The 23,896-nt window shown below is 41.3% G+C and overlaps 1 protein-coding gene across 2 annotated transcripts in view; it reads left to right on the top strand.

The window, feature by feature from the left end:
* The window catches only part of LOC137372826 (nardilysin-like), a 168,985-nt gene that overhangs the window by 133,564 nt on the left and 11,525 nt on the right, over positions 1 to 23,896 (top strand). Inside the window, exons 22-28 of one of the 2 annotated variants that reach the window (XM_068037138.1) lie at positions 6,867 to 7,032; positions 12,482 to 12,513; positions 15,028 to 15,166; positions 15,912 to 15,959; positions 16,614 to 16,666; positions 18,348 to 18,431; positions 19,958 to 20,051. In XM_068037138.1, coding sequence (XP_067893239.1) covers positions 6,867 to 7,032; positions 12,482 to 12,513; positions 15,028 to 15,166; positions 15,912 to 15,959; positions 16,614 to 16,666; positions 18,348 to 18,431; positions 19,958 to 20,051 — 616 coding nt within the window. The remainder of the gene's footprint in view (positions 1 to 6,866; positions 7,033 to 12,481; positions 12,514 to 15,027; positions 15,167 to 15,911; positions 15,960 to 16,613; positions 16,667 to 18,347; positions 18,432 to 19,957; positions 20,052 to 23,896) is intronic. The other variant, XM_068037139.1, reaches the window with a different exon arrangement.

Here is a 23,896-nt window from a genome sequence, read left to right on the forward strand (position 1 = left end):
GGTCCATTAGATCTCACATTTCCAGTGAGACTCATCCTGCTTTCCTTTTACATTTTGATGATAACTTGTTATATAGTTTTCGATATCTGTTCTTTTCTTTCCCTTTATTAGTTTGTTATTGGTCTATGTCACAATGTAATTCTGGTTGACTCAAACTGTATCGGCAGCATTTTTTCCAGTAAGATACACAGCTAAAGTTAACTCTTCATTTACCAAAAACATATATGAAAGTACATAAAATTCATATCAGAAAAAAAATTAAAAAGCAAGGAAAAATGACAGAATCCACATTTCTTGCACCTTTCCCCCTCAGAGTGCTTTGCAGCTGCTCAGTAACATCCCTGACCGTGGCACTATGGAGGCAACATCCCATCCTGATTTCATGTTTGCGGCCACAGAAACGCCTGACTATTATATAGCAACCCATCGCTGTTGCTTTCCCAATCTTCCTTCTGTCCCCTTATACAGCTGAGCCAGCCGTGGTGCCGTGGACTTGGCTCTGGCTGCACTCCCCAGAGGAACCATCACTCTTAGCAATATTTAGAACCAAATACTGTTTGGAGAGCGAGATGCACTCGGGTGACTCTTGAACTACCTGCCTGGTCCTCCTCGATCATCTGGCGGTCGCCCATTCCTCTGCCTGCAAACCCTGAAACAACAGGGCGACCACAACCAGAAATGTGCTATCCATGAACCTCGCAGATGCACCACAGTGCCGCCAACTGCTGCTCAAGCTCCGAAACCCAGAGCTCGAGCTGCTGCAGCTGAGGACGCTGCCTGCAAATGTGATTGTCCAGAACACAAGAAGGGTCCTAGAGTTCCCACAAGTAACAGAATGTACTCTCCATGTGTCTGAGATGCCCTGCCAAGCTTCTATTTGTTAGACTATTAACTGACTTATTAGAAATAAACTTAAGACTTAAATAAATAAACACTCACCAGTCACCAGCTACTCATCATTCAGTTGCTTCCCTTGTGCTGATGTCAACTTATTGTTAACTTAAATGTTTTTACTTAATTCTTATTATCTATATATCTCACATTTTAATTTACTGACATATTCAGAAACTTTTTAGTCTTACTGTTCCTTGCTATTTAACCATAGAACCATAGAAAAGTTACAGCACAGAAGGAGGCCATTCAGCCCATTGTGTCGGCGCCAGCTGAAAAAAGACTAGCCGCCCAATCTAATCCCACCTTCCAGCACCTGGTCCGTAGCCTTGCAGGTTACAGCACTTCAGGTGCAGGTCCGGTAGCTTTTTAAATGAGTTGAGGGTTTCTGCCTCCACCACCGATTTGGGCAGTGACTTCCAGACACCCACCACCCTCTGGGTGGAAAAGGTTGTCCTCATGTCCCCTCTAATCCTTCTACCAATCACCTTACATCTGTGTCCCCTGGTAATTGACCTCTCCGTTAGGGGAAATTGGTCCTTCCTGTCTGCTCCATCTAGGCCCCTCAATTTTGTACACCTCAATTAAGTCACCCCTCAGCCTCCTCTGTTCTAAGTAAAACAACCCAATGGTTCTTGCTATTTAATTTTAACTTTATTCCCTAGATCTGATTAATTGAACACTGATTTTAATTATATGATAAACTATCAGAATAGCTTGAGATGTTTGTACTAATTAATTTACCGAGTCTTTAGTTTAGTTTAGAGATACAGCACTGAAACAGGCCCTTCGGCCCACCGAGTCTGTGCTGACCATCAACCACCCATTTATACTAATCCTACTCTAATTCCATATTCTTACCACATCTCCACCTCTCCCTATATTTCCCTACCACCTACCTATACTAGGGGCAATTTATAATGACCAATTAACCTATCAACCTGCAAGTCTTTTGGCATGTGGGAGGAAACCGGAGCACCCGGAAATAACCCACGCAGACACAGGGAGAACTTGCAAACTCCACATTAATTTCAATTATATTAAATGCTTACCCCATGAGACTTTTTGTCCTGTGACATTACTTCAAGGTTCTTTTTCTTGTCTGGTTCAGACTCACAGTCCAATCACAGTGCTGCTCCTCTCCTCGGCCTCTGCTTTTGTGCTACTCCTCTCCCAGGCCTCTCTTTATGTCTGGGAGTTACCATTGACCAGAAACTTAACTGGACCAGCCAGGACAAATAGTGGGCTGAATTTTATTTGCGCGCTGCACATTGCGGCGGTGTGCTTTGAACTCAGTGGCGTGCCTGCACTGAGCAGCCGCTGCTGAGCCCCCGCGATATTACACGCGAGGGCTCATTAGCATCACTATGAAGTGCCACCCACCCCCTCCATTTTTTACGCAGGGAGAGGCGGGACATCTGGCGCAGTGAGGGACTTTCTAACGGCAGTGAAGCAGGTGCTGGGCCCTATTTAAAGTTCTCCACACCTGCTTCCTGACAGCTGCCAATGAAATACTTACCTGACTGCTGAAGAGTGGGGCTGCTGTCAGTCTGACAGCAAAGCAGAAAGTGCTGGAGAAACTCAGCAGGTCAGGCAGCATCTGTGGAGAGAGAAGCAGAGTTAACTTTCAGGTCTGTGACCAAGTTTTCTAGAGTGCCATTGCTCCTTTACACGCCCAAACAAACACTGAGCGTACACTGTTTATGGAGGGAGGGTACACGTGTAGTGTCTCCCACCCACCCTCCTCCTCTAACCAAAAAAAAGGACTCTGGTGTGTTGATAAGGTAAGCTTTTTATTTAAAAAGTTCAGTCCGTCGGATTGCTAAGCGAACAAGTTTTGACTTTTTTTTTTCGTTTGGTTTTCCAGTAGATTTGTTGGGAATCTAGAATAGTGGGAATGGAGGTAAAGGCAGTTGTATGTTCCTCCTGCAGAATGTGGGAGGTAGGGGTCGCCAAGAGTGTCCCTGCTGACTGCATCTGCGGGAAGTGCACCCAACTCCAGCTCCTCGCAGACCGCGTTAGGGAGCTGGAGCTGGATGAACTTCGGATCATTCGGGAGGCGGAGGGGATTATTGACAGGAGTTATAGGGAGGCAGTCACACCTCAGGTAAAAGAAGTAGGTAGATGGGTTACCGTCAGGGGAAGGAAAGGGAACCAGCAGGCAGTGCAGGGATCCCCTGTGGCCGTTTCCCTCAACAACAGGTATACCGTTTTGGATACTGTTGTGGGGGACGACTTACCAGGGGTAAGCAATGGGGTGCAGGTCTCTGGCACAGAGTCTGTCCCTGTTGCTCAGAAGGGAAAGGGGAAGAGGAGCAGAGCATTAGTCATTGGGGACTCCATAGTTAGGGGAACAGATAGGAGGTTCTGTGGGAACGAGAGAGACTCACGGTTGGTGTGTTGCCTCCCAGGTGCCAGGGTACGTGATGTCTCTGATCGTGTTTTTGGAATCCTTAAGGGGGAGGGGGAGCACCCCCAAGTCGTGGTCCACATAGGCACCAACGACATAGGTAGGAAGAGAGATGGGGATTTAAGGCAGAAATTCAGGGAGCTAGGGTGGAAGCTTAGAGCGAGAACAACCAGAGTTGTTATCTCTGGGTTGTTGCCCGTGCCACGTGCTAGCGAAGAGAGGAACAGGGAGAGAGAGGAGTTGAACACGTGGCTGCAGGGATGGTGTAGGAGGGAGGGTTTTGGTTTCCTGGATAATTGGGGCTCTTTCTGGGGTAGGTGGGACCTCTACAAACAGGATGGTCTTCACCTGAACCAGAGGGGTACCAATATCCTGGGGGGGAGATTTGTTAGTGCTGTTCGGGGGGGGTTTAAACTAAATCAGCAGGGGAATGGGAACCTAAATTGTAGTTCCAGTGTACAGGCTGTTGAGAGTAGTGAGGTAGGGGATAAGGTTATAGGGACGCAAGAGGGCACTGGCAAGCAAGAACTTGATTTAAAGTGTGTCTACTTCAACGCCAGGAGCATCCGGAATAAGGTGGGTGAGCTTGCAGAATGGGTTGGTACCTGGGATCCTGATGTTGTGGCCATTTCAGAGACATGGGTAGAGCAGGGGCAGGAATGGATGTTGCAGGTTCCGGGATTTAGATGTTTCAGTAAGAACAGAGAAGAGGGTAAAAGAGGGGGGGGTGTGGCATTGTTAATCAAGGAAAGTATTACAGCGGCAGAAAGGACGTTTGAGGACTCGTCTACTGAGGTAGTATGGGCCGAGGTTAGAAACAGGAGAGGCGAGGTCACCCTGTTGGGAGTTTTCTATAGACCTCCGAATAGTTCCAGAGATGTAGAGGAAAGGATAGCAAAGATGATTCTCGACAGGAGCGAGAGTAACAGGGTAGTGGTTATGGGGGACTTTAACTTTCCAAATATTGACTGGAAATACTATAGTTCGAGTACTTTAGATGGGTCTGTTTTTGTCTAGTGTGTGCAGGAGGGTTTTCTGACACAGTATGTGGACAGGCCAACCAGGGGCGATGCCACATTGGATTTGGTACTGGGTAATGAACCCGGCCAGGTGTTCGATTTAGATGTAGGTGAGCACTTTGGTGATAGTGATCACAATTCGGTTAGGTTTACCTTAGCGATGGGCAGGGACAGGTATATACCGCAGGGCAAGAATTATAGTTGGGGGAAAGGAAATTATGACGCGATTAGGCAAGATTTAGGATGTGTAGGATGGGGAAGGAAACTGCAGGGGATGGGCACAAATGAAATGTGGAGCTCATTCAAGGAGCAGCTAATGCGTGTCCTTGATAAGTATGTACCTGTCAGGCAGGGAGGAAGTTGTCGAGCGAGGGAACCGTGGTTTACTCAAGAAGTTGAAGCGCTTGTCAAGAGGAAGAGGGCAGCTTATGTTAGGATGAGACGTGAAGGCTCAGTTAGGGCGCTTGAGAGTTACAAACTAGCCAGGAAGGATCTAAAGGGAGGGCTAAGAAGAGCAAGGAGAGGACACGAGAAGTCATTGGCGGATAGGATCAAAGAAAACCCTAAGGCTTTCTATAGGTATATCAGGAATAAAAGAATGATAAGAGTTAGAACAGGGCCAATCAAGGATAGTAGTGGGAAGTTGTGTGCGGAATCAGAGGAGATAGGGGAAGCGTTAAATGAATATTTTTCGTCAGTATTTACAGTAGAGAAAGAAAATGTTGCCGAGGAGATTACTGAGATACAGCCTACTAGGCTAGATGGGATTGAGATTCACAAGGAGGAGGTGTTAGCAATTTTGGAAAGAGTGAAAATAGATAAGTCCCCTGGGCCAGATGGGATTTATCCTAGGATTCTCTGGGAAGCCAGGGAGGAGATTGCAGAGCCGTTGTTGTTGATCTTTATGTCGTCATTGTCGACAGGAGTAGTGCCGGAAGACTGGAGGATAGCAAATGTTGTCCCCTTGTTCAAGAAGGGGGGTAGAGACAGCCCTGGTAATTATAGACCTGTGAGCCTTACTTCGGTTGTGGGTAAAATGTTGGAAAGGGTTATAAGAGATAGGATTTATAATCATCTTGAAAAGAATAAGTTCATTTGCGATAGTCAGCACGGTTTTGTGAAAGGTAGGTCGTGCCTCACAAACCTTATTGAGTTTTTCGAGAAGGTGACCAAACAGGTGGATGAGGGTAAAGCCGTGGATGTGGTGTATATGGATTTCAGTAAGGCGTTTGATAAGGTTCCCCACGGTAGGCTATTGCAGAAAATACGGAAGTATGGGGTTGAAGGTGATTTAGAGCTTTGGATCAGAAATTGGCTAGCTGAAAGAAGACAGAGGGTGGTGGTTGATGGCAAATGTTCATCCTGGAGTTTAGTTACTAGTGGTGTACCGCAAGGTTCTGTTTTGGGGCCACTGCTGTTTGTCATTTTTATAAATGACCTGGATGAGGGTGTAGAAGGGTGGGTTAGTAAATTTGCGGATGACACAAAGGTCGGTGGAGTTGTGGATAGTGTCGAAGGGTGTTGTCGGGTACAGAGGGACATAGATAGGCTGCAGAGCTGGGCTGAGAGATGGCAAATGGAGTTTAATGCGGAGAAGTGTGAGGTGATTCACTTTGGAAGGAGTAACAGCAATGCAGAGTACTGGGCTAATGGGAAGATTCTTGGTAGTGTAGATGAGCAGAGAGATCTTGGTGTCCAGGTACATAAATCCCTGAAAGTTGCTACCCAGGTTAATAGGGCTGTTAAGAAGGCATATGGTGTGTTAGCTTTTATTAGTAGGGGGATCGAGTTTCGGAGCCACGAGGTCATGATGCAGCCGTACAAAACTCTGGTGAGGCCGCACCTTGAGTATTGCGTGCAGTTCTGGTCACCGCGTTATAGGAAGGATGTGGAAGCTTTGGAAAGGGTGCAGAGGAGATTTACTAGGATGTTGCCTGGTATGGAAGGAAGGTCTTACGAGGAAAGGCTGAGGGACTTGGGGTTGTTTTCGTTAGAGAGAAGGAGGAGGAGAGGTGACTTAATAGAGACATACAAGATAATCAGAGGGTTAGATAGGGTGGATAGTGAGAGTCTTTTTCCTCGGATGATGATGGCAAACACGAGGGGACATAGCTTTAAGTTGAGGGGTGAAAGATATAGGACAGATGTCAGAGGTAGTTTCTTTACGCAGAGAGTAGTAGGGGCGTGGAACGCCCTGCCTGCAACAGTAGTAGACTCGCCAACTTTAAGGGCATTTAAGTGGTCATTGGATAGACATATGGATGAAAATGGAATAGTGTAGGTCAGATGGTCGGCGCAACATCGAGGGCCGAAGGGCCTGTACTGCGCTGTAATGTTCTAATGTACCACTTAACTTGAGTACTGCAGAGCTTATAACATCCTGTGGAATTGTACTGCAGCATATGACAGTACTTACAGGAAAGGCTGGAGTGAAAATCCAACGTATCTTAGATCATATCAGAAATTGTTTAATTTTAAATAGCAAATTTATAATGCATGTACCATTAAGTAGACTTTCCTTTTTCCTTTTTGTTTCCTTTTTGCAGAGATATACGTCTATTAATTCTAGAACATGGACGGTGGTCTTTGATGCAGAAGTACCAAACTTTGATGAAAGGTGGATCTACAATTGAGGCACTGATGTCATTTGTGAAGAACTTCAAATCCCATCTTTTTGTAGAAGGATTAGTGCAAGGAAATTTCACAAGCCAAGTAAATGTTTTATTGTGACATTGTTAACCAGCTAAAAGTTGTTTCTACTAACTTCAAGTACGCGCTGGCATTTGTAAGACGAAAGCAAAAATGTAACTGTGTGCGTGGGGGGTGGGGGAGAGCCTGTAAGAATATTAATATTGTGGTTGAAAAAATGCTTCAGTCCTCAATACTTACATAGGATTACATAAGATATATGGCACAGCAACAGGCCATTCAGCCCAACCAGTCTTTGCCGACGCTTATGCTCCACTCAAGTCTTCCTCCATCTCTCCTCGTCTAGATTTATCATCATAACCCAATATTCCCTTTTCTCTCATATGTTTGTTTAGCTTCCCTTTAAATGCATCTATGCTATTTTCTTCAACCACTCTGTGCTGGCAGGTTTCACATTCGCACCACTTTGAATAAAGAAATTTTTTCTGAATTCCTTATTGGATTTTTTTGGTGACTATCTTAAATTGATGGCCTCTCACTGTATCCATTCTATCAAAACCTTTCATAATTTAAAAAACCTTTTATTCGGCCACCCCCCCCAGCTTTTTTTCAAGAGCGAAGAGATCCAGCCTCTTTATCCTTGCCTGATATATATACCCACCTATTTCTGGTATCATCCTATTAAATCTTCTCTGCACGCTCTCCAGTGCCTCTTTATCGTTTTTGTAAAAATGCGAACAGAGCTGCACACAACACTCTAAGTGTGGTGTAACCAAGGGTCGATACAGGGTTAGCATAACTTCCTTACTTTTCAATTCTATCCCTCTGGAAATAAAACTTAGTGCTTGGTTTGCTTTTTATGCTCTTGTTAACCTGTGGTGCAATTTTAAGTGATTGGTTTATTTGTACTCCGAGATCCCTTTGTTCCTCTATCCCACCCAGACTTGCACCTTCCAAGTAATAAGTGGCCTCCCTATTCTTCCTACCAAAATGTACTACCTCACATTTATCTGTTGAACTTCATTTGCCAATTATATGCCCATTCTGCAAGTTTATTAATGTCCTCCTGTACTTTGTTGCAGTCCTTCTCAGTATTGACCATCCTCCCCCAACGTTGGTGTCATCTGCAAATTTAGAAATTGTGTTTTTGATTTCAAAGTCCAAATTGTTAACGTAAATAGTGAACAGCATTGATCCTTGTGAAACGCTTCTTCCCACCTTCTGCCACTCTGAATAACTGCCCTTTTACCACCTGCTTTCTGTCTTGAAGCCAGCTAGCAATCCATTCTGCCACTTGTTCCCTAACTCTGAATTCTCTGACCTTGTCATTAGTCTGTTATGGGGAACCTTATTGAAGGCCTTTTTGAAAATCCAGATAAATTACATCTATTGCATTGCCATTATCTACTCCTTCTGTTACCTCTTCAAAAAAGTCAGTAAGTTTGGTCAAGCAAGATTTTCCTTTTTAAAATCTATGCTGACTATTCATAATTATGTTTTTCTTTTCTTGATCTTCTATTTGCTCCTTTAGTAGGGGTTCCATTATTTTTCCTACTGACCGATCTGTAATTTCCTGGGCATATTCTGTCCCCTTCTTAAATATATCAATTACGTTAGCTATTCACCAGTCCTCTGCCACTACACTTTTTTCTAACGGATTATTGAGTATGTGTAGTAACGTCTCTGTATCTCTTCCCTACAATCTTTTCAGATATGTGGATGCAATCCATCCGGACTAGTAGTTTTATCCTCTTTGAGTTTGTTTAGTTTATTCGATACATCTCTTTTTTTTTAAATGCGCTTATCTCATTACTCAGCACTTCATTCAATGTCTGTCTGTTCTATCTCCCTGGTAGATTCCAAAGTGAAATAATTAATTAATATTTCTGCCATCTCTCTTTTGTTAACTGTGGTATTATCCTGTCTATCCCTTAATGGTCCTATTCCCATCGCAACCTTCCTTTTTTTATTGATGTGCCTATAAAATATTTTATTATTTTGTTTTATGTTCCTTAATAATTTAATTTCATAGTTTCTATTTGACTTCCTAATTGATTTTTTGACTGCTGTCCAAATCTCTTTCTGTTCTGTTCTTAGTGTGCATTCCTCTGCTGTCTATGTACTTAATGTGTGTCTCTTTCCTAACCCACAGTTGTACCCTAATGTCTTTATTCATCTAGAGTCTCACTAGCGTTTAGTTTGTTCTTTCATTTTAACAGAATGTATTTTTCCTGCACTCTGTTGAACACCGTTTTAAATGTTTTCCATTGTTGTTCTAAATTGCTGTTTGCCATTTTTGCTCATTTTATTTTCCCAAGTTCTATTCTCAGCTCCTCAAAATCAGCTTTTCTTCAATCTATTAATCTGGTTTTCATCATACTTATGTCCTTCTCTATTACCATATAAAAGCATATTATGGTCGCTATTGCCCAGAATTTCCCCTACTTTTACTTCTGTCATCTGCTCTGGTTCATTCCCCATTACTAGATCCAGTAGCGAATCTTTCCTTGTTGGACTTTTTACATATTGGGTTTGAAAGGAGTCATGTATATATTGTAGAAACTCCATTCCTTTATACCCTTTACCTACCTGTTTGGTCCAATTAATATCAAGGTAATTGAAATTCCCCATGATTATTATTCATGTTTTTTACTCCATTCCCTAATTTGTTTATATATTTCGCCCTCCACCTCCCTTCCGTTGTTAGGTGGTCTGTATACTACACCTATTAGTGTGATTGATCCTTTATTATCTTTTATTCTATCCATATGGATTTTATTTTTGTCTTACTGATAGCTGCTCCCTTTTTTCTACTGCCATTATGTTATCCCTAATAACCTCCCTTTTTCCCTCTCTATCTTTTCTAAATATGTTATACTTACAGTATTTCATTCCCAGTCTTGATTTTTCTGTAGCCATGTCTCAGTAATCCCGCCTGTGTCTGTCTGATTCCTCCCAACGCATGATTGCCTCAAGCTCCCCTGTTTTATTATGGACACTATGTGCATTGTTGTACAGACATTTTAACTCATTTTTAATAGGCTTTCCTCTCACTTTATGTTTATACATCTTTTTAGACTCCTTTTTTAATGCTTTTGCCAGCTCCATATTTACGATTTCTGCTCGGACATGGGTCCCATTCTGGATCAGGTGGAGCCTGTCCCGTTGGTACAACTCCTTCCCGTCCCAGAAGTGCCAGTGTCCCATGAAAAGGAACCCCTCTTTCCCACACCAACCCTTTAGCCATATGTTAGTTGTCCTGATCTGTCTACTGCTATACCAGTTTGCAAGTGGTTCAGGCAATAATCCAGAGATTATTACCCCTGACGTCCTGCTTTTTAATTTAGCGTCTAACTCCTGATACTCCTTCAGCAGGACCTCCTCCCTGTTCCTAACTATTTCGTTTGCTCCAACATGAGCCACGACAACTGGATTTGCTCCCTCCCTTTGCAATTATTTCTCCAGCTGCCATGAGATATCCGTTGCCCATTTGGAATTCTTGTTTCTTGGCTACAGAGGACGCTATCTATTTCCCTACTTACAGAGTCCCCTATTACTACCACATTTCTATTCTATTCCGCTCTTCTTCCACCTCACCCACCCCCCGGACAGCCTTCTGAGCCACATTTTCCACAATTCTGTTGCATAAACTTGGACTGTAAGTGTGCTATAAGGACCAAAAGGTGCTTTGTTCGATTTCCAACCTGTACTGAGTTAGCTCATCTCAACTAGGATAACAAGACAGCACTAAATTTGGGCTCATATTCCCTTGCTGGGGAGGGGTTACAACAGCCATGGGCTCCTGCCCTTGATTGCTACTGAAGTGTATATTGGGTGAAGACAAGATTGAACTTGGCTGTTGTGTGCTCTGCCAACACTTACTGTCTGGACTAATGCATTAAGGATGGCCACTTGGGTGCAATATTGGAGGTAGTCACTTGTGTAGTGGTACTCCATAAGGAGTTGATTCCTTCCAGAAAGGAGGCGGAGAGAAAACCAGCAAAAAAGAAGTCAAAATGCATGTTGATGTAATGATGGAGTTGGTAGAAAAAGAAGGATTTGTATTTATATAGCTCTTACCATATCCTCACCACATCCAAAAGTGGTTTCCAATCAATGGATTACTTCTGAAATGCAGTCACTATTGTTATGTGGGTAAACTTTGTTTCTAGTGCTGTTTGGTACCATCTTCCCCTAGATATGGGGGAGGTACCAGAGGATTGAAGATGGTAATTATAACCCCTTTATTCAAGAAAGGACATGTAAAAACATTCCTGATTACACTCAGCGCTCTTTCTCTGTGTCTCTGTTTGTCTGTCTGTCTCTCTCTCTCTTTCCCCCTCCCCTCCACTGCCTCTGCTGTCAGGCTGCTTAGTCAACATCCAGTTTTGGATGAGCTGCACTTTCCTTCAGCTAAATATTGGGAACATCCAAGCCAACATCACTGACCTCATCCCCACCCCGGGGGTTGAATCAGACGGCTCATCATCTCTGCATCCTTTGTGACCTTGGGCTGCATCCTTCCACCTCTGTAATATCACCCACCTCCACCCCTACGTCAACACATCTGCTGCTGCAATCCTGATGATCTTTTTGACATATTTAGACGTAATTACTCCATTCTTCTTCTGGCTAGCTTCTCATCATCTGTCCACTGTAAAGTTCACCTCATTAAAATTCTGCTGCAGTGCCAAGTGCTGCTTGCTTATACCTGTCCTCGCAGAGACACATGGGCTCCCAGACCCCCAATGCCTCAGATTTAACAGGATCATCCTTGTGTTTAAATCACCCCATGCCTTTGTCACTCACTATCTTTATAGATTTTCCAATGTTACAGATCTCCTCCTCCCCCAGAACTCTCCATTTCTTTTACTCTGACCTCTTGTACATTCCCTCCTCTCCTCACTACCATGGTGGCGGTGCCATTGCTGTCTAGGTCCCCATGCTCTGGCATTCTCTTCCTATACCCCTCCACCTCTTGCTCTTTAAGACTTTTCTTAAAACCCACTTCTTTAAACAAGCATTTAACTGCACCCCTCCTAATGTAATAATTTTTGGTTTGGCATCAATTTTCTGCCTTTGGCCTCTGTGAAGTACTTTGGGAGTTTTTTCTGTGTTAAAGGTGCTATGTAAATACAAGTTATTGCTTTTGTTCCCTCAACTCTTAGATTTGACACAACTGGGCATGTGATTTAGCCCCAGGCTGTTGCTGATGCCACCAGGAGCTGGCTGGCAGAAGGCAAATAAGGCCAAAATGTAGTGGTTTTTCAACTTTTTTGTGTGGGGAACTGCAAGTATTCACATCCCTTTATTTTGTATATACTATTGTGGAGAAAGCTACCTCTGATATTTAACCACATTAAAAATCCATTCTGGCAGAGGATATTTAAGATATAAATACCTTAGGCAGTGTATATGCAGTAAATCTGCGTTATTCACAATCAAATTATTTTATTTTTTAATTAATCATGAGCTTTTTATGTGAAATTAACAATTATTTTTCTCCCCCAAGGAATCTGTTGAATTTCTGAATTATGTTGTGAAGTAAGTACTTTGTTTCTTCTCAGCATTTTAAACATTTAGACTGTAAAAGCTAAATTCATAATGATCCTTTTGGTGTATTCTAATGAATAGCACGATATTCTCTTTGTTAAACAAAATCTAACTGCGTTAAAAAGTCAGTTGCAACATTGTATATCCTGTTCTCAGTCTCTGAATGACTATACGGGGCAACCAAGATGCACTTTCCTTGCTAACTTCTGAGGCGGGCTTGTTCTCCCTTTCTATATGGTTGTATCCAAGGCAACCAAGCTGCCTGTCTTAAAGCGGTAATGATCCTTTGCTGTCTTAAAGACACACCGCATATTTCCCCAGAAAAAACAACAGGATCCTAACATCTCTGCCCCAGCGGACTGAAATGCCATTCCCGAAGTGCGTTTCATTACAACACAAAAAAAAAGTAATTGCAAAAACAGTAACTTTTTTTTTCACATTTGGATTACTGCAACAAATTCCACCAGAACATTTTCGGTTTTAAATTTTCAAAAGGTTGTCATATGTGGTTTCTATCTTTAATGCCTGTATCCAATGGTCAAAAGTAATTTGCTTTGCCCTCTCAAATTCTAAATATGTCTGCCCAGCCAATCTCCGTAAGTTCCTAAACTTCTGACAGTAAGCTTCAGGGACTAACTCATACGCAGTGAGAATAGCCTTTTTTGCCATCTCATAATCTGCAGAAGCCTCTTCAGGAAGCATGGCAAAAAAATACATGAGCTCTGCCTACCAACCTGCCCTGCATAAGCAGTGTCCAACTTTCTTTTGGCCATTTCATCTGTTTGGCATTTTTTTCAAAAGATATGAAAATGCTTCTATGTCCCTTTCCTCAAACTTAGGAAGAGCCTATATAGATTTAAACAACTTTTCGCTGGGTCCTAACTAAATTCAGATTCTTCCTGACCCGAATTTTCCTTGGATTCAAGACTACCTTTTTGTCTTAGTTCCATCTCTTTTAATTTAAATTCTCTCTCTTTCTCCCTTTCCTCTTTTTCCAATTCAAGTTTTCTTAATTTTTTTTCAGCCTCAAGATTTTTCATTTCTAACAGAATCCTAGCCAATACCACTGCATCACTCTCGGACCTACTACTTTCTTGTTCCTCGTATTCCTCTTCATCATCATCATCATCATCTTCTAATTCCAGATGTTGGGCTATTATGTCAATTATCTCTGCTTTTTTGGCACCTGATTTCAATCCTAACCCCAATTTTGCTGTCAATTCTTTTCATTTATTCTTAGTTAAAGTGATAAAGTCACTCGGAACCATTCTGCTTTCTCAAAAACTCTGCTGTAACCGCTAATGTCATTACAATGGTATAGACTGTACCTTTATTATACAAGAGACCTGGTTCTTTTATTTTCTTTATAATTAGCATTAGATTTAGATCCCAACAATCGACTTTCCAATTACTATGATTCCAGACATGAGAGAAATTTAAATATGTTATACCAGAGACGAGTAATTAATGATTCCAAATGTGAGCTCCCCAAATTACTTTGATTCTGATCCCAGATGTGAGCTGCCTAATTAATAATATGGTTCGTTCACGGGCGAGCCCCCAATTAATATGTTGTGGCACGACCGCTCAAGACAAAACCATCAATCAAAATATATGATTCTGATTGTGGTGGGAGCAACGCACTGTCAATTCAGTCCCGTCACTCCACAGATCGCATAGCATATCACTTTAAACTTTCCAAATTAAAGCCACAGTCGAATTGAGCAATTTATTAATCCCCGAGTGAGGCGAACCAAACCAGTAATCTTTAGATAACAACAAATTAACTGCTTATTAGAAAAACTAAAAAAAACTTAATCACTACTAAGATAAAACAACATTTAAAAATAGTATTAACAATATCGATAAATCCATTCAGATTTACACTTTCTGTTGATCAGTCCTCTGATTCAAAGTCCACTCGCAATCTTCCAGGGTCAGATGAGGTAAGGAAATCTAGTCCAACATCCGAAGCTTGAAACTCCTTGTCCTTCCAGCAATAAGCACAGCAGATCAACAACTCGCAACCACTCTCAAAGGAATCAATCTGGCTTAACTTTTAGAATTTTGAGGGGTAAAAAAAGTAGTCTAAATTCACTTCCTTCAGTTTAAATTAACAGATATATCTTTTCAGTTCATGCTGGCCCAGCTGTGTCTGAACTGTCTCAACATAAAGCCAGTTTAAAAGTCAATCGCAACATTGCATCTCCTGTTCTCGGTCTCTGGCTGTATCGTGGCAACCAAGATGCACTTTCCTTGCTAACTTCTGAGGCTGGCTTGTTCTCCCTCTCTGTATGGTTGTATCCAAGGCAACCAAGATGCTGAAACTGTCTGTCCTAAAGTGGTACTGATCCTTTGCTGTCTTAAAGACACGCCCCATATTTCCCAGAAAAAAACAAGCAGGATCATAACAATATTTCCCATCTTGTAACAGCATTTTAAAAATTTGAGACTGTTTACTGTGCTTTTGTTCAATGAATAAGAAATATGTTAATTATATAACAGGAAGCTGCAGTGCAAGCCACTGGCGATGGAAGTACCTGTCCAGTTCATGGTAGTGGAACTACCTAGTAAACCACATGTGTGCAAAGTGAGATCTCTCAATAAGAATGATGCAAATTCAGAGGTCACTGTTTACTATCAGGTGGGTCACTAATAGTAATCCATTTGTTTTTCACCCAATTTTAGTTCCTTTTTAGCTTTCCTGTTAACCCTGCTTGAGGAACTTATACCTATCATGAACAGCATTTTGACCATGATTCACTTGTTTTTCCCTGTGAGGACATAACTAGCATTCACTCCGCATCTCTTCATGTAACTTGTCTTGAGATAGCAAACACACATTGTTGACCGTGAAAAGTGTAACTGCATTCTTTCAGTATAATTTTTATTTGAGCACCTTTATACTGTAATACTTACATTTGCCCTTGCAAGCAATGCTCTAATAATAATTGTAGCAGAGTCAAAAAGGATTTTAATGTCGTAAAATTTCTGTCTATCAAAGCTGTGGCATTAACATCCAAACTGCACACAACTTGGGTGTTCAAAGATCACTGCAGCATAGATTGATGATCTTCACGTTCTATGATGACCTTTTTCTGAACTTCTTTGTAACTAAATTTTTGCAGAGAATATTTCTGCTATGAACTTCATTTTGACAGTAACTTTATAACTTTGCCAAACCTAAAGTTGTCCATATAGCTGGACGATTTATATGAATGTACTCTATTAAATATATTAAAATAGAAACAAACTCCCACTTCTCGGTCAGTTGGTTATATGGGCCTGTTGCCCTTTCATTTTAAAGTTCTGCTGCTATCTTAATGTTGCCATTAACGATTAAGAGTTTCTTTTAAGAGTAAACATTTAATTTTCATTTTACTTTTCAGTCAGGTGCTCGGAAGGTAAAAGATTACGCACTCATGGAACTGCTTATTGTAAGTGAATATGCTGATCTGTGTATAAGGTGTTTCTGTGTGGTTTTAGAATTTTAAAATAGACTAGCTGTTGAAAAATATGATTGAGACTGCATTAATGTTTGTCAGTAGGCATTTAGAATGTTAAATTTTGGTGAAATTTTCCTCATTATTTTCCCTAGCCTAGCACTTTCTTTCCCGCATGTGTCACTGGAATAGCAACGCCAGTTGATTTTATTTATTCTCCTCCCTACCTCAGGGTAATCAAGGCCTATTCTAGCACCCCATCTGTTACCCTGACTGGATCAGCTAATTCAGCCCCAAACTAGAACTGAAATTTGGGACCACATTTCTGTGTCTAATTACCAAGAGTTGCACTTCAAATATGTCTTCCTTAAGTTTATGCTGATGTAAAACTGAATAATGCAAGGATTTGCAGCAGTTCAAGTTCAGTTCAGAACAAAAAATAAATAAATCATCACCAATTTGGCACAAATATTTCCGTCACATTTGCTAGAAGTTGAATTTTGGTCCAACCCAAGTAAACATTTATCCCTATTTTTTGTGTGATATTATTTAAAAAAATCACAATGTAAAGGGACATGGAACTACTTGTATCCTTCATAGAGGACAAAAGTTCTGTTTTGCTGAGATGTTTTTCCTCTTGGATTTCAGATGCACATGGAAGAGCCTTGCTTTGATTTTCTAAGGACAAAAGAAACGCTTGGGTAAATATTTTTCTCCTCCTGCTTAATAATGTGCACTGTGTCTGGGTCCCTGCCAGCAAGAATCTTTTTTCTAATTTATTGAGAAAATAATGTGAAAGCAAGAGGCCCATATTGCAGGATGCCATGAAGGCTGAAAATGAGAGTCTAGGTAAATCAAAAAATAATAGTTAAGTGATGTCAAGCTCAGGGTTTAAAAGAAAAGAAGTGATTAAGGTGTTTCACAGTTTAGAATGGGAGATTATGTAATTAATCCTTAATCCCAAAGCATTGGGAATATAGGGATGAAAATTATGTGCAGGATGGTGTAATTGGAGCTTAAAGGGACTGGCGAGGAACATTAGGTAGAGCACTGAGCATAGTAGTAAGGAATCAGCCTCTTGTATCTTGTTGAAGATGCTAGAAGAGCATCTCCACGTATCTTGGGAGGACTTGAATGGACTTGTTGACAGAAGTAAATGAGAGGAAATCAAATCGGGAGACAACTGTTACAGTAGAAATACGGGAGTTGCATTGGAGTCAGAATGGATAGCTGAAGAAGGGCTTAGGTTAAATAACTTGTTCTGGGGTGTCCCGTGGGCTGCCACCTTCTGTGCATGGAATTTTTGACGTTGGTCCCGAAGAAAAGTAATAAGTTTGACCTGGTTGATCCAATGATATGGCTAGGTGAAACTTCAATGAACTAACTCCTACCTAAAAGCAGAGCTTTTGGACCTGTTTTAGCTAATTAGAAACCAAACTTTATGAATGTGTGTTCCAGCTCCCATTAAATGATGGAAAGGTGGATGTGCAGAGTGTAGTTTAAACACTAAACTTTCCTGTGCTGGTTATAAACAGTAGATTAGAAGAATGTGAATCAAAAATTAATACATAGAAGAGACAAAAAGAGTGGAACTAAGATTTTTTGTTTAAAAAAGACTATTTTTTTTTAATGCATAGCAATACTGCACTGGTACAGGAATGTGTGTTTATTAATCGCAAGACACTGAAGATTTTAAATAAAAACAAGAAATGCTGGAACCACATTGCTGAGTTCCGAAGAAGGGTCACTGACCCGAAACGTTAACTCTGCTTCTCTTTCCACAGATGCTGCCAGACCTGCTGAGTGGTTCCAGCATTTCTTGTTTTTATTTCAGATTTCCAGCATCCGCAGTATTTTGCTTTTATTTTACTGAAGATTTTAAAGCCTTTGTGAGTTCCTTGTTGCACAATTAGGAGATATTGGATTTTCTATTGAGACTTGACAAATAATTTGGAAAGGTTTTGAATTATTTTTTGACAATATGCTCGTAAGTTTCCATCTGATCTGATCTTTAGGAATGGCTACTCTTGCTCATAACGCACTTCTGTATCTAACCTAAGGTTTTTATAGCCCAGGATAGTGGCTTTATAGGTGTGCAGGTACAAAAGAGTCTCAAATAAACAATTGAACTCACCTTTACCTTGCTTAGCTTTATCTTGCTGAATCAATTTCACTCGAGGTTAGCTTGATGCTGTATGGGTTACTTGAGACTTGTAGCCTCTATGTTTTGCCTTGATAAAAGCCTAGCCTGTGTATTATGTCAATATTCGTCACCACTATAACAAAGAACTGGAATATGCAGCTTATTAATATATATTGACTGCTAATTTTATTAATTTAAAAGAGTGACTTCCTTCATATAGTTAATATTCTGTACTTCAGGTACCATGTGTTTCCTTCCTGCCGAAATACTTCGGGAATCTTGGGATTCTCTATTACAGTGGAAACACAGGCAACAAAGTTTAAGTGAGTTCTGTTTGCAGTTTATTCTGTACTTCATTAAGTTTTTTTGGGTCATTGAAGATTACAGAATTGGGCTGACTATGAATATTAATTTTGGTGCAAGGATTTTCCAAGTATAGTGTCAAATGGAATGACATCACCACTCCCGTCACAATTTTGAATTAGGAGGGATTGAAAGGGCTTCTTTTTTCAATCTTCTCCCCATCACACTCTCTTCCATTCCAAATTTCCATCTAGCTTCTGTATTCAGTTGTTCTTGCTCATTTTATATTCCAGTGAGAAGAATTAAAGCAGGCATAGAATAAAGGAGGTTGTCCCTGCTAGAGATAAGTGACCAAGCAAGAAGATATTGGAGAGGATTTATGTAGGATATGTGGGCATTTTTCCCTTGCCTGTAGATTGTATTGGGTCACCCTAACTCAGACTGAGAAGGTGGATAGGCAATATGCTCCCATACCTCTCCTAATATTATTCGCTCCAGCCCTTGGAACTGGTGTGACTTACCATCTTTGTTCTTTGCTCTCTGTGGTGGTCAATTGGCATCTGACTCGTACCTGTCCTGATTCCAGGGCTGAGATTGTGTAGGAAATCTACATTGTCTTAAATCTAATCATTGTCCTACCATTCCTGACTCTGGATAGTATCAAAGCATGACACTTAGGGAAATTTTTAAGCAAATGTTTTACTTGCTGTGGTGATAAAGATATTTACTGAGGAGTCTTCCAATTATTGAAACGGTGTTGGTAGCAAGTAGTTCCAGGTCAGGTAGAGCACAGCCAGTTACAACCTAAGATGCCATTTTACTTTGCTCAGCAATGCATCTAAGCCCCAACTTCAGAAGAGCACCCACCATTTCGCCAATGTGAATTATTCCCAGTCCCTGAAATTATATCTCGTTTTAATATCTTGTCAAAAAGATAATTTTATAACAAAATTAAAATTAATGTGTAATACCTTGTTTTACATTCAACACAGTACAAGTTTGAAGCTTTAAATTATTTTTTTCAGGCATTTCTAGCTTTTATTTAACAATATTGAAGTATGAAAATAATCATTACCTAGCTGAATAATTGTATTTTTTATATGAAATATATCCGAATGCAGATCAAATGTTGTACCATCTGTGTTCTGTACAGAATTAATTCTATTACTTGAGGTCTGCAGTTTAGCATCTTTGCAAATCATAAATTCCTTTGTACCAATACTTAAATTGGCAGTATAAATTTAAAGTGAAGGCTCAGCCTGATTCCAAAGTGAAGAGGTTATAGGGGTTATTCCCCACCACTTTGTGACACTGTGTGGAGTATCAAACCTAGTTTACAATGCACTCAAGGTCTGTTGAACCCCTTGACATTTTGTAAAATCACCTTGCGTTAATTTAAGCCTTAACAGAACAGAAACTCTCTCTTCCCCACTCTCCACTGACATTTTTAGTGAAATTTTATATTTTCATATACTGTATCCCAGTTATCCAGATACCATTACTGATTGGTGATTTCAATGTTATTAATTACATTTAAAATCTTAAGCAGCACAGAAGTCGTTGACAAGAAAATTGAAGAATTTCTTTGCAGTTTTTCTAAGAAGCTAACAACAATGACCCAAGATTCATTCAGTACTCAGGTGAGAAATATTAACTATATTACAAAGAATTCAAAGAAAACATTATATGGCCTCAAATGAAGATCAGTTTTTTTTACTTGGATTTCATCCATTCAGTGGACCTTTTTAATTTGAAAAATTAATTGTAATTGTTAGAGAAAGATGACAGAACGGATATATCTGGAGTATTATAATATTTCTCATCTATAGGTTTTCCCTGCGCGATATCATTCAAAAGCACAACATCTGGTTCCACATTTACACTCGTGACACACAGCTCTAACTCATCACAACCTCTTTCAACCTCGTCACTACCTCTGTGTTGTCAGGCTGCTTGTCCTACGTCCAATCCTGCCTGAGGCGAAATTTCCTTCAGCTAAACATTGGGACAACTGAAATCATTGTCTTTGGCCCCTGTCGCAAATTCCATTCCCTAGCCGTCGATTCTGTCCCTTTTCTCTGGCCACTGTCTGAGGCTGAACCAGACTGTTCACAGCTTTGCTGTCCTATTTGACCCTGAGCTGGGATTCCAACCCTGTATTCTCTCCATTACAAGGACTGCCTGCTTCTACCTCCTTAATGTCACCTGTATTTGCCTCTCCCTTAGCCCTTCTGCCATTGAAACCCTAATTTTTGCTGCTCTTAGCTCCACACTCAACTATTTCAGTGTTGTCCTGCTGGCCCATTGTCCAACTTCCATAAACTTAAGTTCATTCAAACCTCTGCTGTCCGTAACCTAATTTGCAGCAGGTCACCTGTGTTTACTGACCTACATCAGCTTCCGGTCCACCAATGCCTCGATTTTTAAAATTCTCACCCTCGTGTTCAAATCCTCTGTGGCCTCGCCCCTCCCTATCTCTGTAACCTTCTTCAGCTCTACCACCTTCTGGAAACTCTGCGTGCCTCCAACCATAGCCTCTTTTGCATACACCCACCATAAGCTCTGGAATTTCCTCCCTGTAACTTTCCAGCTCAGCACCTCTCTTGGTCACTTGTCCTAATGTTTCACTTGGCTTTGGTTTCAATTTTTGTTCAATTATGTGCCTTGGATATTTTACTACTTTAAAGCTGCAATATAAATGCAAGTTGTTGATTCACTTAACTTTGAGTTGGTTCTCCAGTGATGCCTAAAATTTTAAGTAATTCTGTTTTTGTGGGCCACTTGAGGATCATTCTTTTGAATTATATATTAACAAAGCAAGAGTGCTAATTTTGCTTCCATAGCAAATTTTGAGTTTGTTTATAAAATACTGTGTTGGCATTCATCATTGCTGTTTGTAACTTGAACGATGTATGTAGTTTGATTAGAGTATTAAAATAAGCCTGAAGGACACTTGCTAAAAATATATTACAGAATCCAATATTGGGCCATTGTTATTGAAACTGAAAATACACTGTTGCACATGGCAATGGTGCAAATCTTACAAAAATTCCTCACCAAATTCCTCACCACTTGACTGTTTTAGTCTACCAACCAAGATAAAGCCTCTTGCTCTGATCCCAATTGTTCAAACACCACGAAGCGAGAAGCCCTCCCCCCCACCACCCACCACCACCACCACTGCCCCTGCCCCCGCCCCCCACCTTAGTCAAAGTCTTCGAGACTGCCTTCCATTGTGGTTTCAGGGAACTGATCAGGTCAGAGGTTTTTGAGCAAATCTCGGAACAGGGAAAGTTTTTTTTGCTGTGAGATAGGGTGACTCTGGCTTTTTGGTTCACCCTGTCTTTAAAGGATTCGATGTTGATTTAACAATTTTGCATTTAGTACTGCATTACAACATTATTTGGCAAGAACTATTGAGAGCCAAGGTAAAGATACAATTTTCCCATCCATTTGGAACACTAATCACAAAATAATTAAAAACTTCCTCCAGTATATGGTTGTGAATGGGATTGTTGTTTTTCCAGCTGTCCTGATTAAGGATCTATTTTAGAGTTGGTCTTTGGCAAAAAATTCTGCGGGGAGAGGCCCATCTCGACCCATGGCGTCGAGAAGGGCCTGCCACATATTACCTCGGTGTGGCCCCCCCCCACTGCTTGGCGGCAGGCCCTTCATCTAAATATGCAGATTAACATTAAGTAGATGCAAATAAACTTACCTGCAGGTGGCAGCTATCCCACGCCGATCTTACGGCCGCCATTCGTGCTTCGCACGCCTTCAGAACATACGGAGTTCCGAGGTGAGAACCTGGTGGGGAGGAGGGAGGAATAAAATTTTCGGGGTGGTGGGGAGGGGGAGGTGCGGGGAAACCAGTTTTTATTGGTTGTGTGAATGGTGGGAAGGGGTTGAAGGGCAAAGAGTGCAAAGTTTGGGGTTTAAAGGTTGGGACTGTCAAGAATGGTTTTTCAGGGGGAGAGGGTTATAAATTTATTGTGTGATCATTGGGGGGAGGGTGGAAGTGCCGCTTTTATGGTAAATGTAATGTTTTCATTAAAAGTTAAAGTCCTGGTCCCTTTAAAAACTAAAATCTCTGCTCAGGGCTGAAAGCCCTTTAGAAATGGCGCCAGAAGGTTTTGCCGAGGACGCGGCGGCTGCCCCCTTCTACGTCATTGGGGGTGGCCGCTCTGCCCCCTCTATTTAAATGAGACCCTGCATGTAATATTGCAGGGGCTCAGGGATGGTGCGTCCACACGGTTTGCATGCCGTCATCAGAGTGCGCCGCCACGAGCTCCGGCGCACTTGTAAAATTCAGCCCAGAGTGTGTAGATGCAGTGAATAGGAAAAAAATTGAGAGGAGGTGGTACTAAACAGGCTGGCTATGCTTTTTAAGTCACCTGGTCCGGATGCCTTGCATCCCAGGTTGCTAAAGGAATTGGGAATGGAGATAGCGGAAGGACTTGCCATAATCTTCCAATCTTCCCTGGATATGGGAGGAGGTGCCAGAGGATTGGAGAGTGGCAAATGTGACACTATTATTCGAGAAAGGGTCTAAGGACAGATCTAGCAACTGCAGGCCAGTTAGTTTAACATCAGTGGTGGGTAAGGTTATAGAAACAATAATCAGGGAAAATATCAACTGACAGTTAGAGGTTTGAGTTAATTAAGGATAGCCAGCATGGATTTGTAAAAGGCAGATCATGCTTGACTTATCTAATTGAATTTTTTGATTAAATAACAGAGAAGGTTGATGAAGGGATGCGGTGGAGGTTGTTTATATGGATTTTAAGAAAACATTTGATAAGGTACCACATAAAAGGCTGGTTAACAAAATTGAGGCACATAGAATAGGAGGATCAGTATCCAATTGGATAAAAAATTGGCTTACGGACAGAAAACAGCAAGTTGTGGTAAATGGTGGTTTTTCAGACTGTAGGATGGTAGACAGTCGTGTTCCCCAGGAGTCAGTGCTGGGACCACTGCATTTTTTGATAATATATATTTATATAACGTATAGATATATGGGGGAGGCGGTGGCATAGTGGTATTGTCACTGGACTAGTAACCCAGAGACTCAGGGTATTGCTCTGGGTATATATGATCGAAGCCCACCTTGGCAGAATGTGAATTTGAATTCAATTGATAAATCTGAAATTAAAAGCTTGTCTAATGGTGGCCATTAAACCATTGTTGATTGCCATAAAAACCCATCTGGTTCACTAATGTCCTTTAGGGCTGTCCTTACCTGGGCTGGCCTACATGTGACTCCAGACCCACAGCAATGTGGTTGACTCTTAAATGCTCTAACAATGCACTCAGTTGTATCAAAACGCTACAAAGTTGATAAGGAATGAAAGCAGACGGACCACCTGGCATTGACCTAGGCACTGAAAACGACAACGGCAAACCCAGCCCTGTCGACCCTGCAAAATCCTCTTTACTGACATCTGGGGGCTTGTGCCAAAGTTGGGAGAGCTGTCCCACAGAC

This window comes from Heterodontus francisci, chromosome 8 (assembly GCF_036365525.1).
Source record: "Heterodontus francisci isolate sHetFra1 chromosome 8, sHetFra1.hap1, whole genome shotgun sequence".
Taxonomy (NCBI): Eukaryota; Metazoa; Chordata; class Chondrichthyes; order Heterodontiformes; family Heterodontidae; genus Heterodontus; species Heterodontus francisci.